At 43.2% G+C, this 20,766-nt stretch overlaps 1 protein-coding gene across 1 annotated transcript in view; it reads right to left on the reverse strand.

The window, feature by feature from the left end:
- The window catches only part of LOC308097460 (dedicator of cytokinesis protein 3-like), a gene marked incomplete at both ends in the record, with an annotated part of 143,086 nt that overhangs the window by 60,331 nt on the left and 61,989 nt on the right, over positions 1-20,766 (reverse strand). The window contains 6 exon segments of the mRNA XM_080445219.1: positions 1,610-1,698; positions 11,009-11,156; positions 11,541-11,601; positions 13,914-13,995; positions 14,914-15,068; positions 17,442-17,495. Coding sequence (XP_080301345.1) covers positions 1,610-1,698; positions 11,009-11,156; positions 11,541-11,601; positions 13,914-13,995; positions 14,914-15,068; positions 17,442-17,495 — 589 coding nt within the window.

Below are 20,766 nucleotides of genomic sequence, written 5' to 3' on the forward strand. Positions count from 1 at the left end.
GTGTATCGCCGAGGACCGGAGGGAGAGGAGTGCCGAGTGGGAAGTTGGTCGGATCAGCGGGTTGTCCAGAAATATATCTCGAATATCCACTAATCTCTGTGTCTGTCTGTCTGTCTGTCTGTCTGTCTGTCTGTCTGTCTGTCTGTCTGTCTGTCTGTCTGTCTGTCTGTCGGTCTGTCTGTCGGTCTGTCTGTCCCTTCTGCACTGTATGCCCATTAATGGAGATAACTGATGTCATCATATCATAGTACTGATAGGCTTCACTAGCGCTCCTCTTTTTGTGTATAGAGGGGCGGGTGTATAGAGGCGCGGAGAGATTGAGCCTGATCCCATTGGTTCACCGATCTGTCCGTCAACACCCGCCCCGTTAACACAACATTACGAGCGACGCCCACTGCACTCTGGTTGGTTGGGGAAATGAAACATTTCCTATACCAGGTACACCGACGCGCTGGTCCAGGCTTTTATTTTTTAGCAAAACTAAACAATAAAAGCCTGGAGATCGAGGCTATAGTACTGATAGCATAAACTGGCCTCCAAGTACTGTGATAACGGGTACTGCACTAAGAACTCCGACAACGGTTACAACGGGTATTGCATAAGCGGAAGGGCCTGCTTTCCCCATGGGCATCACAGTTGTTTAACCTATTCAATCCGGGATATTTTACAAATATTCGCTTTAAAAAATTACATATATTCAAAGATTTGCACAAATGTTCACGATTTAAAAAAAATAGCATATCTACAAGCTCACCATATGAACAGTACTTCCTGATTTAGTTTTGAGCTGAATTCTGGGAATTGTAGTTCCAACAAGTGACGGGGCTATACCAGCGGCGTTGCCAAAAATACTACTAAAATGGAAGGTATCCAGTGGTTAAGAACACGTGCGATCCTGTGTCCTTGTGGAAGAGCTTAACCCCTCCACCGTGAGCTATCATCAATAATCCCTCCTCTCCAGTTTATCCTTAATGGAGATTATCATAGTTCCAGTGATCAATACTGCGTTATGACAACGAACGAACACCCCCATTCAACCTTGAGAGAGACCTCTACAGGCCGCTTCAGCTGCACTGGTCAGCGCATTAAGGCGTATGTAAAAAAACTGTTCTCTATTATGACATGTCCAGGATAGGGACGCCATAGCAGTGGTTCTCAAACGTTTTCATGTTGTCAAGGACCCCCAAAATGATATGTATTTGGCCGCGGACCCCCATGTCAAAATATTTTGTTCCAGGGACCCCCCCAGAAGCAAAGATTTGAGTTACAAATGTTCACTTTAAAAAATATGATATTCAAAGATTCAAATTCTCAAGATTTTTCAAAAATAGCAGATCTACTGCACAAGCTCATAGCGCGGCACTCGGTGCCGCACTATGAGCTTGTATATCTGCTGTTTTTTAATAGCCAAAGTATAAAAGGTTAAAATGGATACAATTATTGTGATGCTATATTAGCACATTTTGCTGGGGACCCCTTGGAACCCCCCCCACCCCCAAAGACCCCTGGGGAACCCAATTTGAGAACCAACAATAGTGTTCATGTAGTCAAATCCTAGCCCACGGCTAGATGTGACGTGTTGTTCTGTGGAGAGGGGTGTCATATTTACCGTAGTTAGTGCTGGGAGCGGAGTACTTGGTGTTGGACTTGCGAATGATGTTCTCCTGGATCTGGTACCACTCGTTCTCGTTGTTACACCTGGAGAGAGATTGAGATTGAGGTTTAGAACAGTGTTTCTCAAACTTTTCCATGTCAAGAACTCCCAAAAGGATATGTATTTGGCCGCGGAAATCTGAAATATGTTGTTCCAGGGACCCCCAGAAGCAAAGATTTGAGTTACAAATGTTCTCTTAAAAAAAAATACATATATATATTAAAAAATCACACCCAGTGTGAAGTGGGCGGTGTGGTCACAGTGGTCATCACAGTGATGGAAGTTCACTTAAAGAAAAGTAATATTGTGGACCAACCATTGTACACCCCTAACTTAAAAAAAACTTAACTTAAAAAAGTGCATAGTCCTATTTATAGGGCTATGCACATGTGTCATGTTTCACTAGCCAATCACAGTCCTGAATAGACTGTGATTGGCCAATCACGGTGCAGGGTTAGGGGGGTACACTGGTGGCCAATCACAGCGCAGGGTTGGGGGGGTGCAATCGAATGTCGATGTCCAAACCTCACATATAGGGGCGGTTTCACCGCCCAAAAATTTGCACACATTTTCCTGATTTTTCAAAAATAGCAGATCTACAAGCTCATAGCGCGGCACCGAGTGCCGCGCTATGAGCTTGTATATCTGCTATTTTTTAAGTGTAAAAGGTTAAAATTATTGTGATGCTATATTAAAACATTTTTGCTGGGGACCCCTTGGAACCCCCCCAAGGACCCCTGGGGGTCCCCGGACCCCACTTTGAGAACCAATGGTTTAGAAAGACCAGCTGAGATGGCATTTCGCGACCACAATCGTGAAACAATCGTGACAATCGTGAAACGGTGCCTGGGTGTTTCTCAGCCAGTCACAGCGATGAGGCGACCTGGGCGGATCGCATAGATACCGCACATAAACGTAGATACCACATTGGCCGCTGCTGCTGATGCATCATCGCGGCCACCATATTAAAGGGACTACACCATGAATTTAAAAAATAATAATAATATTTAATATCATATTGTTTATGTCCCTCAAACGTTTTTCAAAAGGTTTGAGCCTAAATCAAGCCTCAGATATACTCATTCCAACTAACTTCTCTCTGGCTTATAAAGCACTTTCACCTGCAATACCACATTGTCCTGTTTGGCACGGGGCGCTATTGAGCCAGTTTGTATGCATGCTATCTCCTGGCTCTGTGGGGAAAAATAAAAAAAATAAAAAGAAAAAAAAATATTTTGGAACTGAAAAACTGGAGGGATTGTACCCTGACGTGACGTCACATCAGGGACCAAATCAGTTTGGCCTGTTTTGAGACCAATTTACAGAAAACCCCAGATTTGCTGTGAAAGCCTGAGTGTTCAAACTGGGGTATTTTTGGGGATAGAAGAGAGGTAGGGGACACCAAAAACACACAAAAAATAATAAAAAGTTAAAATTCATGGTGTAGTCCCTTTAACACATTGAGTGCCATTGACGAGTATACTCGTCATTTGGTGTTTTCAGCGGTTTACGCTAGAGGGCGTAAACCACTAAATTGTCACTACATGTACTCCTATGGACTGGGGACGGCACCTGCCACTAGGGAGTGTTGGGTGGGAGGAGCAGAACAAAAGGCCCTAGGTCCTCCCGGTGGGGGCTCCTCACTGGTAGGTGAGTCAGTAGGATACGATAGCAGTGACAACACAGAAATGCGTGTGGGGAGGAATCAATTGGGGAGAAAACGGAGTAAAAAATCTTCATAACTCTTGATTCTCAACGCATTTTCACACAGTTTGGTTTGTTATAAATGTCAGACGTGTATGTCTGTTATGATATTGGACATTTTGTTAAATAAAGAATGTGGGGTTTCATACGGAAACACCTTATGACGGTTACAAAACAGAACAACGTTTTAGTCCCAGGTACTTCTATACAACTCAGACATATTTATTTCTTGCAGTGGAGTTATGACAAGCTTTCCCTGGCGCAAATCCGGCGACCTCGGCGAGCGGTCTCTACCTGGTATTCCTAAACGTAACCTCAGTAAACTATGCCTAAACCTAACCTTGTTCCTAACACAAGTAAGACGCGCGAACGCTGGAAGCGAACGCAGCTCGAAAATATTGTGTATTTACGGACTTGTAATCCGTGTTATTTCACCGTGATGGAGAGAGTGTGTGTGTGTGTGTGTGTGTGTGTGTGTGTGTGTGTGTGTGTGTGTGTGTGTGTGTGTGTGTGTGTGTGTGTGTGTGTGTGTGTGTGTGTGTGTGTGTGTGTGTGTGTGTGTGTGTGCGTGCGTGCGTGTGTGTGTGTGTGTCAGAGCATTGTCTAAATTCCTGCACTCTGGCGCACTCGGGTGGCTGCTTACAGGCAGTGCACGCATGTGAGTCATGTCACCCAGGGGCAGGCAGGCAATGAGAGCGTGAGTCACATGGGTGCATGCAGCCAATGAGAGGTGAACACAGAGACACGGAGACACACACGGAGACACACACACACAACCCAAGCAGAGTTACATAGTAAGCTCCACTTGGTCGCAATAAACCTCAGTAAAACGGTGCCAAAACCTAACCCTTAATCCTAACTTAACCTCAGTAAAACTATGGCTAACCCTCAACTTATTTCTAACCTTATCCTCAGTAAAACAAATACAAGAATGCAAGAACCGCCCCAGCGAGCGGGACTTAAGTCGGCGAAATAAAATGGGGGCGAGCGTGTTTTGGTTACCGTATGGGGGTGATGTTGACGCGCGGCCCCACTGGCCAATGAGGCGTCTACCTACAGGTATTTGTATGTCTATGGGCGGAGCGTTCACTGACTGAATTAGCCGGCTCAACGCGTTCGCTCAGCCGACAGCCCTGTCGCCCCCAGGCTATGGGATGTGGACTCCAGCAGAGCACTCACAACAAGTCATGCTGCGTTGCACACAGCAGTCATGTCTCTGTTACATGCAACTGCATTTCATTCCTCACCTCAAATGTTTTCGGAAACATATCTTCTCTGTCGGGTGGGAACCTTGTAAGTCCAAAACTGTTGCTTTTCAGGATTCAAATTTAAAAAAAGTAGCAGATCTATAAGCTAGAAGATTGCAGATCTTCTACTTTTGAGTGACGCTGTAGTATGATTAACACATTAACCGCCAAGAACGTAGTCCTACGGTCCGTTAAATCCAACTGTTAAGCGCCGAGACCGTAGCCCTACGGTCCACGGTCTTTTCGCGCTAAACATTTCCGGGTTCACTTTCGGAATTTTTTTGATCCACTTCCGTTTCCGGTTTGATGACCGGAAATAGAATTATTTGGGATCCGGTTTTGACGATCACGTCCGCCCTCGTTCTACAGACGAAACTGAAACTCAATTCTCTTCCTGTAGTTTTTTCTCCTCGCATTTCACTGTTTAACGTAATCCGCTCTAACTACAACATGGATGCCCCGTTTGACACGTGGATTTCACTGGGAGATACGTTGAGATGTCGCGGATGTAAGCAGACCGTGTACGGCTCAATCTTAAGGATTTTAACACGATCTATGGCGACATGAAAAAAACAAAAAAACAACAAAAACACCTTGGCACTGGTGAGTACATTATGAGATTAACCTCTGGCGGTCGATGTGTTAAGTAGGCCAGTAATTCACGAAAAAACACAAAACGTTAGAATATGGAGATAAGAGGTTTCTGCCCGACAGCAAAGATATGCATAACAGTACATACAGTAACAATACAATGCCTTACCAAAAGCCATTAAAGATGTCGACTCTCTATACAAACTCCAAACTATCCTAAAATAATGGATGACATGATATGCCCCCCCCCCCCTCCTTCTTCTGTAAACAGACCTTTTGCTGCTACTGAGCTTTAACTGATATGTAGCCTATTGTATTGTAGATAAGATGTTTATTGTCACATTTTGTTTAGTGCATCCACTTAAAATCATAGCAGCATCAACAAAGAAATACAGATAAGAGCAACATTATGCCATGCAAACTGTCAGTCCGTCATAGTCAAGTCATCATAGTCTGTTGTCAAATAAAACCATTCATAGTACATAGTACAATAAATCTTAAGAAAAATCTTGCAATCTTAAAATATTAAAATAAGGGGAGACCACGGGGAACCATCCACTAGGTATGTATGTATGTATGTATGTATGTATGTATGTATGTATGTATGTATGTATGTATGTATGTATGTATGTATGTATGTATGTATTCATTCTATGTCTTGCTGATTAATTGAGTACAATGGACCACAATGGAAACACGCACCTGGGGCTTTTTTGCATTATCCTTTTAGCATAGGCTAACGTTTGACTGTACTACCTCTACTGTTAATAATCTTGTATTCAATCAATCAATCAATCAATCAATCTATAGCGTTCTATTTAACTCACCATATTATATTAAGTCACCATATTATTGGTGAAAATTGGTTAGTACACTGCCGATATAGTCATGCATTATGTTTTTAGTTTGACAGGAAGAAATTGAGATTGGAATTTTAGGGACTTTTGATATGAATATACACAAAACAATATTTAAAAGGGGGCCTCTAATAGTTACTGTATCTATTTCCATTATTCCATTATTTCCATTATAGATATGCTCCAAAAGTGAGGGGAAAACATATTTTTCATTTCAGCTGGTCTTTAAAAATAGCTGATATACAAGCTCACAGCGCATCACTTTGTGCCGTGCTGCGAGCTTGTACATCTGCTAGTTTTGGGGGCTCCGGCACCCCAAGACGGCCAGGGGTACAGTTGTCTGAGTGGACTCTAGTAGAGGGGGACCAGGTGAGACAGCGTGTGTCCCCCGTCACCCACATTTCCTCCAGCAGACACTCAGAGGCACATACCAAGCAGCGCATTAGTCCACAATGCACAGCGAGGCAGCTAAGCAGAGCTGACAGCCGGCTCTCCACCGGCCTTTTTTTCATTACCGTGGGCCCAGAGGGCCCCTGGAGGAGGGCCCGGGGGGGGGGGAAACGCACACGAGCCGAGAGATATGGGAAGCGACAGTTTGGAGGCAGCAGCAGCCAGTCAGCCAGCCAGCCACACCACTGAATCACCGCTGGCTTTCAGTGGTGTAAAGTAACGAAGTACATTTACTGAAGTACTGTAAAGTACAATTTTCTGTACTCTTCCTTCTACTCCACTACATCTCAGAGGCAAATATTGTACTTTTACTCCACTACAATTATTTGAAGACTTTAGTTACTAGTTACTTTGTAGATTTTGATTATCATTACAAGACATACATTAACCACTTCAGCCCTATATACATTTCGGCCATTTGAAAATAGCCGATCTACAAGCTCACAATGCGACTCATTGTGAGCTTGTAATGTAAATCTGACATTTTCAAAACATTTTGAAACTTGAAACGGCACATTCTGCATAATGAGTACATTCTACTTTTGGTACTTTAAGTACATTTTGATACCAATACTTTTGAACTTTTACTCAAGTAAACTTTTACTCAAGTAAAATTCCAGACTTTTTACTTGTATTTCTATATTGCAGTATTGATACTTTTGTTAAGTAAAAAACTGTGAGTACTTTTTCCACCACTGATGGCTTTTTACAGAGAAAGAGCCATCAGACTCTACTGTATATAGCAATGTTTCCCAAACACGAGAAAGTCGCGAGAAAATCTCCCTTTAGGGCACGGCCCCACCGCACTTTTATTTTACCTCTGGGGCAGAATCTGCCAATGCATTGTCAATGTAAATGCGTGGATTCACGCAAGAGCGGATTTTTCCGCTTGTCGCGCAGACCTTGCGTTTATCTGCTCTACACGACTTGTCCATTGTAAGCAGAAACTGCTGGAGGCAGGAGCTGATTTTCCCCCTCTGTCCAATCGGGTGAGTTGAAGGCGGACCGTCCCAAGACTCAGGAAGCACCATGGTGCTCAAGGCAGCAGAAGGTGCGGGCTACGGGGACGGTCTTGAATGTGAGTGACAGGTGCGTCACAGCGTTTTTTTTAATCCGCTGGCTGCAAAAAACTGTGGCCGCGCACAACCTGCGTTTAACAGCGGCCAGCCAACTTTTGGTGAGAGCGCGCCCTTAGGGCACGGCCCCACCGCACTTTTATTTTACCTCTGGGGTGGAATCTGCCAATGCTTTGTCAATGCAAATGCATGGATTCATGGTCTTGCAGATTTTTTCAAAGAATCCACGCATTTGCATTGACAAAGCATTGGCAGATTCCGCCCCAGAGGTAAAAAGGGCACGGCCCCACCGCACATTACAGTCTAGCTGTAAAGTGCAGTGTACCGCACCAATACAGTCTAGCTCAGAACACGTCACAACCCGTTGTGAGCTTGTAGATCTGCTATTTATTTTTTTTAGCAAAGAGGTATATGGTGTAGGCGGAAAAAAGCCAACTCAGGCCCGGTGTAGACAATTTCACAATACAGTAAATAAAAATCTCTTGAGATTCTAAGCGTTTTTAGCGTGATAAACAACAATAACAACCATCATCCCGTCACAAACACGTGTGACCTGTGAGCACACAGTGTTCAGAGGCAGAGTGCACGTGTGACCTGTGACCTGCGGGCGGTGCCAGAGAGCGCCAGAGGTCAAGGAGGACGACAGGGCAGATGGATGCTATAGCAGGAAGCTAGTATTGACTGACAGCGCAGAATGCTTAGCTCTGTGTTTTACTGACTTTGTTAATTTATCTAAGTGTCATCTCTCTCTCTCTCTCCCCTTCTCTTTCTCCCCCACTCTCTCTTTATCCCCCACTCTCACTCTCTCCCTCCCCCTCTCTCAATCCCTCTCCCCCCTCTCTCTTTCTCCCTCTCTCAATCCCCCGACCCCCCCTCTCTCTCTCTCTCTCTCTCTCTCTCTCTGCCTCTCTCACTTGCATTTTCTCTCTCTTCTCTGTCTCTCACTTGAACTCCTCTCTTTCTCTCTCGCTTTTCTTCCCTCTCTCTCTCCTTCCCTTTTCTCAGTGTCTCTCTTTCCGTGTCTCCTGCCTCCCTGGGGTGGGGTGGGGGGGGGGGGGGGGTTGGCAGGGGTACAGGAGAGTCTCTCCACGGGGGCAGAGCCTAACGGAGCCAGCCAGATTCACATCATGCCAAGAGCCCAATCTGAGGTCCCGGGGTGAGCAGCTATTGATTTCTCAGAGGACACTTCATTATCATTCTGGTATCATGCTGGGATCCGGAACCGGAGGAACCGGATTCAACATTGATGGAACCGGAATCGGTTCAATCACATTTTGGCAGTGGTGGGAAAAGTACTCTAATGTTTTACTTAAGTAAAAGTATCAATACTGCAATGTAGAAGTACTCTGTTACAATAGTACAAGTCCGGAATTCAAAATGTACTTGAGTAAAAGTACAAAAGTATTGGTATCAAAATGTACTTAAAGTACCAAAAGTAAAAGTACTAAAATGTTTGAAAATAGCAGATCTACAAGCTCACAACGCGTCGCGATGCGACACGTTGTGAGCTTGTACAGTAGATCGTCTATTTTCAAATACTGTAGCCTAGGTATTAAATAGGGCTAAAGTGGTAAATGTATGTTTTATAATGTAATAATTTATATCTACATAGTAACAAGTAACTAAAGTTTTCAAATGATAGTAGTGGAGTAAAAGTACAATATTAAGTACAGTACTTGAGTAAATGTACTTAGTTACTTTACACCACTGCATTTTGGAACCGTTTACCGAAACCGGGTTTAATCCTAGCTGGTAATTTCAAGGACCATCATAACTCTGAGAGCGTATGGAACCAGTTCCATTTGTACACGCTCAGAGTTACAGACCCGTAAGGGTCCATTTGGAACCCTCCCTCCCATAACCTACACATCAACACCAGAGAAACAATAGGTTCAGGTTTTCATAATACATTCATAAAACACAAATGTGTGCGGAGAGGAATTAATTGGCATAACGACTAAATTGGGGGTAAAAAGCTAAAAAGAATTAAAGCAAAATACTACACATCAACAGCAGAGCAACAATAGGTTCAGGTTGTCATATATACATTCATCTCCGCCTCATGGCTCGTGCGCGCCCGCGCTTCCACTATAAACCCAGAGCAACGGAAACCGTGCAATTACCAAGCAATTACTGATGGCAGGTAGAGACTAATGACAGAGTAGGAACCACACTGTAGACCATTGTAACAGTGATATTTGTTTCATGCTTCTAAAAGATAATGATATACCGCGTCTCTTTCTCTACGATTGCGGTAATAAGACAGTAAAATATATCATGCTAATCTTAGCTCTGTGAGGGTCCAAAATGTCCTCGGGGACCCTAGTGGACCCCGAGAACATTGTAACTCTGAGAGTGTACAGATGGAACCGTCCCGGGCACTTCCGCACTCCAGGAATGCGGTAGAACCATTCTCAAAAACTCGACAGAGGCGCAGCGTCGAAAGCGGACTTGAGCCACAAGAGGCACCGCCGAGCAAGTCGAGTGTTGCGAAGTCCACTTCAGCCGATTCAGTGCCGTTCGATTTATGTCCCGATAGGGACAGAATCGTAGCTCATATCCCCCCTTGTGCCGTCAACATGTGCCATCGCAGGTACCCCCTTCCAGTCAAACATTTGACGTTTGGTCAAATCCATCCCAGGAGGTCACCCGTTTGCCATCTTGGGAGTGAGAATGCGTTGGTTTCATGAATGGCAAGCGCGCGTGCTCCGCAAAACAAATACGCCCCTAGTCTCTTTTTCCTCTTGCCTCTCCCGGATGATAAAACATTTCATATTGACATCATCCACCCGTCATTATAATATCGAAACTTGAAAAACTCAGGCCAAAAGTCAAAAGTCCCTAAAAGTCACATTTTAATGACTTCCTGTCAAACGCGAACATACTGTGTGATGACATACAGAGAAATTAATCATGATTTCATTCACCTGTGTGATTCCCATAGCTAGTGTTCCTCCACCCACACCTGATTTTCATTAAGGAGTCACTTTTGGGCTGCTACTGTATATACGTTCTTTATCCAACTCAAGATGACGGCCAAGCGGTGCATTACTTGTTTTAAACTTAAACAGTACATTAAAACATATATCTGAAAACATTTGAGGTGAGAAATAAGCAACGTGGGCAGTGTGTGTGTGCTCACGTGTGTGTGTGTGTGTGTGTGTGTGTGTGTGTGTGTGTGTGTGTGTGTGTGTGTGTGTGTGTGTGTGTGTGTGTGTGTGTGCGTGTGTGTGTGTGTGAGTCCTAGATCCCATAGCCCGAGAGGACGGGACCGTTAGCTGAGACTGTAATTGGTTAAGCCAAAACACGCCTCGGTTTCTAAGCTACGCTTAGCAAAAGAAGTTAGCGATAACGCCATTTCTCCTCCTGTATCTGTCACTGATAAGTTAAACAGTCAGTATGGGGCGATTAAAAAGCTGCTGCACTCACGTGTAAACTTTGAGAACAAAGTCCTTCTCCTCTTTGAGGTCTGTGATGGTGTGGAACACGTCACTCATGGCCAGGACAGCACAGCCGTACGGCCGCCGGTACTGAACATGAGGAGGACCTTTCTTAAAGTCATTTAGCAGCATACGACCTGAGGAGAGGAGAGGAGAGGAGAGGAGAGGAGAGGAGAGGAGAGGAGAGGAGAGGAGAGGAGAGGAGAGGAGAGGAGAGGAGAGGAGAGGAGAGGATGGAGGAGGCAAGAAAGGAGAGGAAAGGAGAAAATAGAAGGGAAGGGAAGGGAAGAGAAGAATAATGGAGGGCAGAGAGAAAAGAAAAGAAAAGAAAAGAAAAGAAAGGAAAGGAAAGGAAAGGAAAGGAAAGGAAAGGAAAGGAAAGGAAAGGAAAGGAAAGGAAAGGAAAGGAAAGGAAAGGAAAGGAAAGGAAAGAAAAGATCTTTATACTGTGTACCGTCCATCTTATTCAAAGCCCCAAGCGAGATATTAAGCTTCAAGGGGCTACGGGCAGGGCTACTCACCGGTTCTTATAACATGTGCGACTATGTACAGATCTTTCTTCAGGTCTTTACTGCTCAGGTCCTGAAAGACAAAGCAGAACGTTCACAGGACTGACGAGCGCTAAATGGAGCGTTGCTCCCTTTCTTTACTGCAGTGCTCCTCAACCTTGTCTGAGGTCTGGACCACTATAGCATATCGTTGCCGTGGGGCAGAAACCTCTTATCTCCATATTCTAACTTTGTGTGTATTTTTGTAATTTAACGCCCTACTTGATCCTCCTACAGTGTCACACAAAAGCATCAAAAGTAGCAGATCTGAAAAGTAACAGTTTTTGGACACAGGTTTTCACCCAACAGAGACGATAACATTGAACATAGTGCAACTATATGCAGTATATTTAGTACAATAAATAAGGAGGCATATCACAATCACACGATGATTTTTATTTATTTGTTTATATTTAACATTAATTATATTAAACCTAGATTTATCCTACATTAAACTTGCGTAGAAGGTGGGTCGACCGCGGACCGTGGATGTCACAAACGTTAACATACGGACTTGCGAGGCGCACCATTACTCTGATCTGCACCAAAACGTGGCACAAACACTGTTAAGGGGTCTGCCATGAGAATAGTCACACCAGGGGCCAGAGGCCCCTAGCCTGGTAAACCCTCCCTCCGGAAATCTCATTTGTAATTTATTTCAGGAGTGAGTCAGGAGAATCGCCCATTCTGCAATTTTGGCTGTGGGCTGGAGTTGGGCGGGAGTAATACCGTTGACTGACAACCCCTTCAGCCAATGATCGTTGTTCCCCTTCAGCCAATCAGCAGTGCATTTTTACCACCTCCAGACTAATGTGACGCAACGGGACTTTTGAGACGGCCATGCCCAAAATAGGTTGCCTTATTCGGATACATGCGTGTCACTGCCCGCCCCTGCCGGTTCTCTGAATTTTTATTTTTAAATAGGCTCTGTCATGATTAATTGACCACATATATGAAGTTAAACAACTAAATTCTTAAAAGTAAATTCCGTGCCTCAAAAAAGAAGTTTGAGAGCGTTTTAAAACCGAAAGTAAAAAGTGTAACTGCCCACAGAAAACAATGGCGGCTCGTTCCATTTTTGTCGGCTGCACTCGGTTCCATTCGGGCTCACTCGAACTCACCACCTGATTGGCCAACTTGCACTGTCAATCACAGAACGATGAGCGACGACGCTAATAGGCTCGTCCATTTGGTGAACGGGCTAGAAACGCCCAGACAAGCCTTAAGGCCAGACTCCTTCCTGAAATCAAATGGAAATGAGATTTTCCAGAGGGAGGGGCTTTACCAGGCTAACAGGATAACAGCTGCTTTGACAGCTACTTCAAAACCATGGACAGCAGCTACACTGACAGATACTTCAGAACCATGGAGAGCAGCTAGAGTTATATCAGAACCATGGACAGCAGCTACAGTTATATCAGAACCATGGACAGCAGCTACACTGACAGTTATTTCAGAACCATGGACAGCAGCTAGAGTTACTTCAGATTGAACCATGAAAGGCAGTTTCAGTGACTGTTACTTCAGAACCATAGGAAATCTAGTACTGTAACTAGTGCTTATAGTAGTTGCACGCCGGTGTCGCGCACTGAAAATAGCTGATCTACAAGCTCTAAAGTTGTTGCAGATCAGCTATATTCGGTGCACACCACCATGTGCAACAAAGTGTATCAAGCTCTCAACAGTCATTATTTATTTTCTTTTTTGGATGGACTTCTGAAATGCTATTTACATATTTTGAATACATTTAAGGTACAATTTTTATTTATTTATCATAAAACAATAATAATCCCATGGACCACCTGTAAGTATTCCACGGACCATGAGTAGTCTGTGGACCACTGGTTGAGAAACAGTGTGCTAAATAGACCATGCTCCAGTTCTTTAGTGGGTTAAGTAGGTTAGTAGTAGGTTAAGGTTACCATGAAAATTCTGGGGGAACATTCACCAAAAATAGCAGATCTACAAGCTCACAACGTGCCGCATTACGAAACGTTGTGAGCTTGTAGATCTGCTATTTTTATTATTAAGAGATTTGGTGTAGACGGCAAAGAAATGGTCAAATGTTTTTGTGATAGGAATGTTTTTTTTAGCTTGTAGATCGGCTATTTTTGGTGAAGACAAAATACAAAAAAAAACATGAATTATTAATTAATCAACATTAATTGATGATTAGTGTTGTCAAACAAGTCTATGAAACCATGTTTAATCTGCGTCTACAATACAATTTTATACAATATAAGTGGAGGTTCCTGCTTCGCTCTCTCAGCTAAGGGGTCCTTGACCTGAAAGAAACGTGGAAGACCCCTGCTATAGTGGGTTAGTAGTACTGTAGGTTAAGGTTACCGTGAACAGAGCACACAGACGGTCAGCCTTCTCTGGGTTCTTTGGTCCTCCATTCTTGTTCAGTCTCACCATGAACTTCTCACTGTAACACAAAGGAACCCACATGTCATCATAAATGTAATAATAATAATAATAATAATAATATCTCAAATTTATATAGCACTTTTCTGAGTACCCAAAGACGCTTAACATGGGGGGCATGAGAAAACAACAAATAAAAACAACTTTATTAGGGGGAAAACACACTAAGACTAAGGAATTAAAATCAATACAAACAGTGAAAAGAAGATAAAGACGGGGGGGGGGGGGAGTTAGCTGGGGAAAGCGATATTGAAGAGGTGGGTTTTGAGGGATTGGAAGGTGGGGGCATCTCTGCATTCCACAGGGTTGCTTCTGACGGCCCACCTGCCTCGTTCCAAATGTTTTTAGCAGATGCGTCAAACCTACTGTAGACTTGTAGATTGTCTATTTTGGTCAATGATATTTAGTGTAGAGACCAAGTACAGATTCACAGTGGAACCCTCCGTGATTAGCAACCATCAGGGGATTGATCATACTGGAGATACATATTCTGTGACTACTTGAAAAGGTAAGAAAATCAAAAAATCGCTGGTAAACAGAGCTTTATTTATTTACTCTGGCAGTGGAAGAGTTAAACCTGGTACACACCGGTACTCCTACTGTACCATATACTTTCTTCGGATCAGCAAGACGGAAACAAAAAGTTAACAGCAGAATTTGTCAGCTCACCACTGCCCTAAACAACATGTAGTGTTGTTGTTAGTAGGAATATAAACAGAGAAGCACCCGGGAGGAAGTGGACTAAGAAAGAGGAGGAGCCAAACTGAGTTCCTGTTTCTACACAAAAGAGGAGGTGGTCCCCCTACAGATAAAAACAAAGGTTTTCTTGTTTACCACATGGGTTCCAATATTGTGTTTTCATAGACCTGGTTGCTTTTTTCTGCCAACACTGGACGAGAGACACTCCTGCATGTTTTACCTGATCTGTTTGGCTGTTTGGGTGTCGTACAGGGAGAAGAAGACGTCGGCGTCCTCGCTGATGCTGTTGTATGTGAAGCTCTTCAGGTTGATGAAGAGGTGGTGTGACACGGGGACGCGGCAACCGTCGCCGTGGCGCTGCTTGGCGGTGTCGCCCTGCGAAGAGGAACAGGAACGGCGGCACGTTCACAAGACAGCTCCTTCAGGCTTAGTACCTGCTGCTAGCTACACGTGCTACCTGCTGCTAGCTACAAATGGTACCTGCGTTTGTGTTGTAGCCAAAAGGTTGTAAATAATGTCACAATGTGTGGATATAGAAGGTAACAGATGGGCGTGCATATTCACGAGGGTCAGTGTGTGAATTTACATAAATAGATACACGGTCGATTTGTATGGAAGAAAAACAGTTGGGTGTTTTTCTTAACCACTTAAACTATACTGTGTTCTTTGTCGTTCAACAGATAGCGGAAATAGACGATCTACAAGCTCACAACGTGTAAAAATTTAAAAAAATTGAACATTTTTGGAAAATCACAGCAATGCCAGGGTTAATGTGCTTAACACACATACATTTATAATTAAATAGTTAAAATGGTGTTATACAGTGTGTTGTATTGAGATTTTTGCTGATATCTGAAAACAATTGATATATTTTCCATTTAATTTAATTACAGAGTCTAGTCCAGATCAGTTTGAATGTTTGTAAACAAACAGGTATTTGAGATCTTTCTTTCGGTTAAATCCATTGAGACCAGAGTCTCTTTTTTAATGGCGCCCTGTATACAAAAAAAGATATTTACAACAATATTTCTGGGTAGAATGTCTATTTTATATCTATCTATAATCAAATAAAAAGTTTCCAGAACATTATGTCCTGTTCTTCCAGAAATAAGGTTGATGAATAATACTGCTCCAATGTGACTCTGCTGGCATTATCTAGCCGGATATACATTTTTTGCAGTGGTGAAGTCATGATGAGTCGGTCTATAAGAGTCTTTTGCACTCCTGAAAAGTCAGGAGGCACGTGCGTTGGCCAAGTAAAGTACTCTATAAATAGTACAAACACCTGCACACTTTTTTTCGGTCAAGGAGTTTTCATCGTAAACGCATCATGTGTCTTTGTGCCAGTGGAGATGACCCATTATTACTGTAACACAGCGTCTAAAATACAGTACTATTAGTACCTGACCAGAGCTATTACTACACTGTTTCTCAACAAAAGTCTGGGGACCACCAGGGGCCCAAATTGACGCTTTATGGGTTTGTAACTCTGAGAGTGTACAATACGGACCTAATGTGCTGTTCCACTGAGCTCATAATGCATTATGACCAGCACTTATAATACTTCACAAACCTTGTTACACGTTATTATACATAATTATAAACATTTATAACAAGTGTTATAATGCCATATAAGTGCATTATAAATGTACTTATAATGCATGATAGACCCGACCTTAATATAGAAATATAACAAACACAGGAGTTGCCAATGATACTAATTAAGGTTCCATTTAGTGTAGCAGAGTGTTTCCAGTGAGCCAACTTGTACAACAGCAGCACCCTGACTCTGTTTGATCCATCACATTCAATGCAGTCAGTGTGTTGCAGTTGTTGTTACACATGTAAACCAGTGGTTTTCAACCATTTTCATGTCATTTATTCGGCATTTGAGCCCCAAACCACCGTTTGATGAGATTTAGACTCTCAGAACCCAGAATATTTTGTTATCGTTGAATACGATTTGGTCCACAATTCCACATGCTGTATTGATGTTGGTACCATACGAGATAACAGGCAAACATTGATCAAAATAACAATTCTTCTACATTCTCTAATTGTGTAGACTTCTTGTAAATCAAGTAATGCTATGATGTTTTAGTTTGTTTTACTTTAAATGTTATTTTATTTCGAGTGGCCAATTATTTTTTGCCCCTTTTTCTCCCCAATTTAGTCTTCATGCAATTGACTCCTCCCCACACACATTTCTGTGTTGTCACTGCTTTTGTATCCTACTGACTCACCTGCCAGTGAGGAGCCCCCACCAGGAGGACGTAGAGCCTTCGTCCTACTCCTCCCGCACAACACTCCCCGCTGACAGGTGCCGCCCCAGCCCGTGGGAATACGTGCAATGACCGATATCACCCTCTCCCCGCCACCGGCTTCCCTCCCCCGAACACGGGCCAATTGTGTTTGTGTAGACGCTCGACAAAGCCGGATGCATCACGGTGGATTCGAACCCACAACCTCCGTGGTGGTGGGCAGTGACTTTACCACTGCGCCACCCGAGCGCCTTAATGCTATGATGTTTAACAACACTTTAATTCTTGAGCGCGTAAAATGAAACCATTTGGTTTCATTTTACGCTCTCAAGAGTTAAAGATCTATAAGCGTCCATTTGGTTACCAACTGTCCATCATTTAGCTGGGGACCACCTGGCACCCCCTCAGGGACCACTGGTGGTCCCCGGACCACAGGTTGAGAGCCACTGATGTAAACAACGAAGCAGCAGCTATGAAAAGAGCTCACCTGGGTTGTTGTTGTGCTTTGCTGTCCACCACCACAGTGTCTGCTGGATACATGCTGCAGAGGAACATGAAGAGACACACATGTCATTTCAGTCAGCCACTAGAAAGCAACTAAGTACATTTACTCAAGTGTTAATACTTAACCACTTAAATCCTATACTTGGGTTGACTGGAGTCCCTCCAGGGCTCTATATACTAGTGACCTTTCTGTTTTCGTACTAAATTAAATATCTTGTGATATAACGCCTTTGAAAATAGTAGATCTACAAGCTCACAATGCGTCGCTTTAGGAGCTTGTAGATCGGCTATTTTCAAATTGCCAAAGTATATACAGTTGAGTATATACTGAAGGGGTTTTGTATTAAATCAAAAAAGTAACTATTGACTAAAGTTTTCAAATAATTATAGTGGAGTATAAGTAATTATTGGAAATTGGAAGTACTTAAAAAAACATACTTGAGTACAAGTACTTAGTTACTTTCCATCACTGCACGCAACCACCTGCATCTCCCCCCCTACACCCACACACACACCCACACACACCTCTCTGCTCAGCGGGCAAAAAAAAGAAGCGCTCTTACTCCTGGCTGAATGGGTGCCAAGGCCTCGTAGTGCCCTGCCAAAAACAAGCTTCACTTTCATCGACAGAGTCAGGAGGAGGCATGATTTCTTGGCAGGGACGAGGCTGTGCGCTGTTGTTTCTGGACAGGGCATTTAGTGCACGGAGCAATCTGCCTCGCAAAGCCCAGAAAAGTGGCAAAGGGATAATGGGACACATGCTGGGCTGGTCGGAGGGTGTTTCTTTGATCAGCATATGGCCCCGCAACTGTTGGCCATGAAAGCCAGTGTCTTCCCGACTAAACAGTCAAATCCTCCTCTGTGTTAATTTAACTCAGAGAACGTGCAAATGGAACCAAATGGACCTGTAATGACACGATGTCTGAGTTACTAAAAGATCAATTAAAAGGTGCTGTAAGTGATATTGTTTTGGTTAAAATAAAATAAAAAATTCTAAAAAAGTTAAAGCTCTATTATTCTGATAGAAATCATTGCTATAGATAGAGCATACATGGGCAACTGGCGGCCCGGGGGCCACATGCGGCCCCCCACCTTCACTTAATGCGGCCCGCAGGTTAATATCGGAATACTGATATATTATTGATTTCAGCTGTTACAATTCCAAACATGCAAACATGACGCGCTTTAATTACTTTAGTCTATATTATAGTAGCTTAATGACTAGTATTCAAATTCTATTGTCTTTTTTATGTCCAATGTATTTGTATTAGAAGTTCATAAAGTTAACATAAGTATAACTAAATGCATTTTGGAAATTAAATACAAATTTTACTTTTCAGGATTCCAATAAAAAAAAAGCACAAACAAAATTCTGGATTCCAATTCAAAAATAGCAAAAATAGCAGATCTACAAGCTCAAAACGCATCGCACTGCGACGCGTTTTGACCTTGTAGATCGGCTATTTTTTGCTACTTTTGTGTGACATAGAATGGCGAAAAAAGTTTAAATACGGAGAGACAGTATATGCAATGTGGCCCTCTGGAGTGAGTGTGGAAATATAGTGGCCCTCTCCATCATCAAAGTTGCCCGCCCCTGCTATAGAGTGTTTGTTTGTTCAGTAACAGGGGTCTCCCCGTCTCTCCAGCTGACAAACAGAAGATAAATGTTCAGGTGGGTTTCTTCCGGTCATCAGAAGAGACAACCCATTCATCACCTACAGTTTAATTTTCCTATCTTGTATCCATCTTGAGTCTCCTACCGGAACCGGTAGGAGTCATCAAATTATTGGATTAGGAATGCGACAAAAACAAAAAAATATCAATGAATTCAAGTCTCCATGGGGTGGCTAATCGATGAAAAAAAAGTCCCTATCCCTTCAACAACAAAAAATATATAACTTAAACCCCATTGTTACTGTAAATGACATTTTCTCACGTCTGCGAGGTAATCGACAAACTCATAATCCTGGGTTTTCTTGAGGAATTCTCGGCGAGCATGCCTGGCCTTGAGGTCACGTGACTCCCGCTGACATTCCAAAACACATCTGAAACATGACTTATTCACAGGAACACGTCCTGAGTTTTATCTGGTGACTTCTACAACGGCCGGAAACCATACGTAATTCATTTTAAAAAATGCTAAATGTGCATGTGTTTTTTCCCAAGCATGGCCCAGGCTTGTCACATCGCATTATGTCTGCATTGCCAATTTTTGCAATTACGTGCGTGTGTGCGCGCACGTGTGCGTATGTATGTGTGTATGTGTGTATGTGTGTGTGTGTGTGTGTGTGTGTGTGTGTGTGTGTGTGTGTGTGTGTTTGTGTGTTTGTGTGTTTACTTGTATTACTATACTTTGAAGGGTCAAACGTCATCACGAGTATAGTAGAATTTGAGGAATAGATATTGTTAAGCAACATTTTCCTGGTCCTCACAAGAAAAACGATATTATGGTTACAAAAACACATTAACACAAATACATATTTAGGCTTACAATTAGGGAAATGATTGAGGTTAGGGGTTAGACATTTAGAGGTTTAGGTTTAGGGTTTGGGGTTATGCCTGATTTATAACTTAGCTGTGCTTTGGGGGTTCTGAAAATAGCAGATCTACAAGCGCACAACGCGATGCAGCGCAGGGGGGGGGGGTGTTGTGAGCTTGTAGATCTGCTATTTTAAGCTTTAGGGTTATGGATAACGTTGATGTCCTCACAAGTGTGGTAATACGTGTGCGTGCGCGCGCGAGCGTGTGTGTGTGTGTGTGAGAGTCACGTGCATGCTGAGAAAGGAGCACAGTGAATGTGACGGTGACGCGAGCATAAAGGAAACGGGTCACGTGGGTCTCTGCTGCCTCTGCAACAGTGAAACCCAGCGTTGCTCCCTCTCTCGTGAGTCACCTTCTTATGGATGGTTTGATAATCGGGCGCATTTGTGACATCCCACCGCACGAACGCACGCACACACACACGCGCGCCGATATGCACAGTCAAGCTGAGGCACAGAGGAAAAAATAACACATATAGTGCAAAGCAGCAGAGGGGGGAAAAGCAAACCATGTACATTAGTACTGGCCCGACTCTACAAATGCCTTCTAAATGAGTAGTTCTCACGCTTTCAAGATCTTTTGAAAATTTGAAAAAATAGCAGATCTACAAGCTTGCAGCGCGGCACAAAGTGACGTGCTGCAAGCTTGTAGATCTGCTATTTTTGAATAGCCAATGCAAAGATCTAAAATGACACCGCTTTCCCGGTTTTAATGGGTTAAGTAAAAATGTTAGGTACTTTTAGTTTACTTAAGTATTGTAGATTTTT

This window comes from Gymnoscopelus braueri (genome assembly GCF_963280865.1).
Source record: "Gymnoscopelus braueri genome assembly, chromosome: 12".
Lineage (NCBI taxonomy): Eukaryota > Metazoa > Chordata > Actinopteri > Myctophiformes > Myctophidae > Gymnoscopelus > Gymnoscopelus braueri.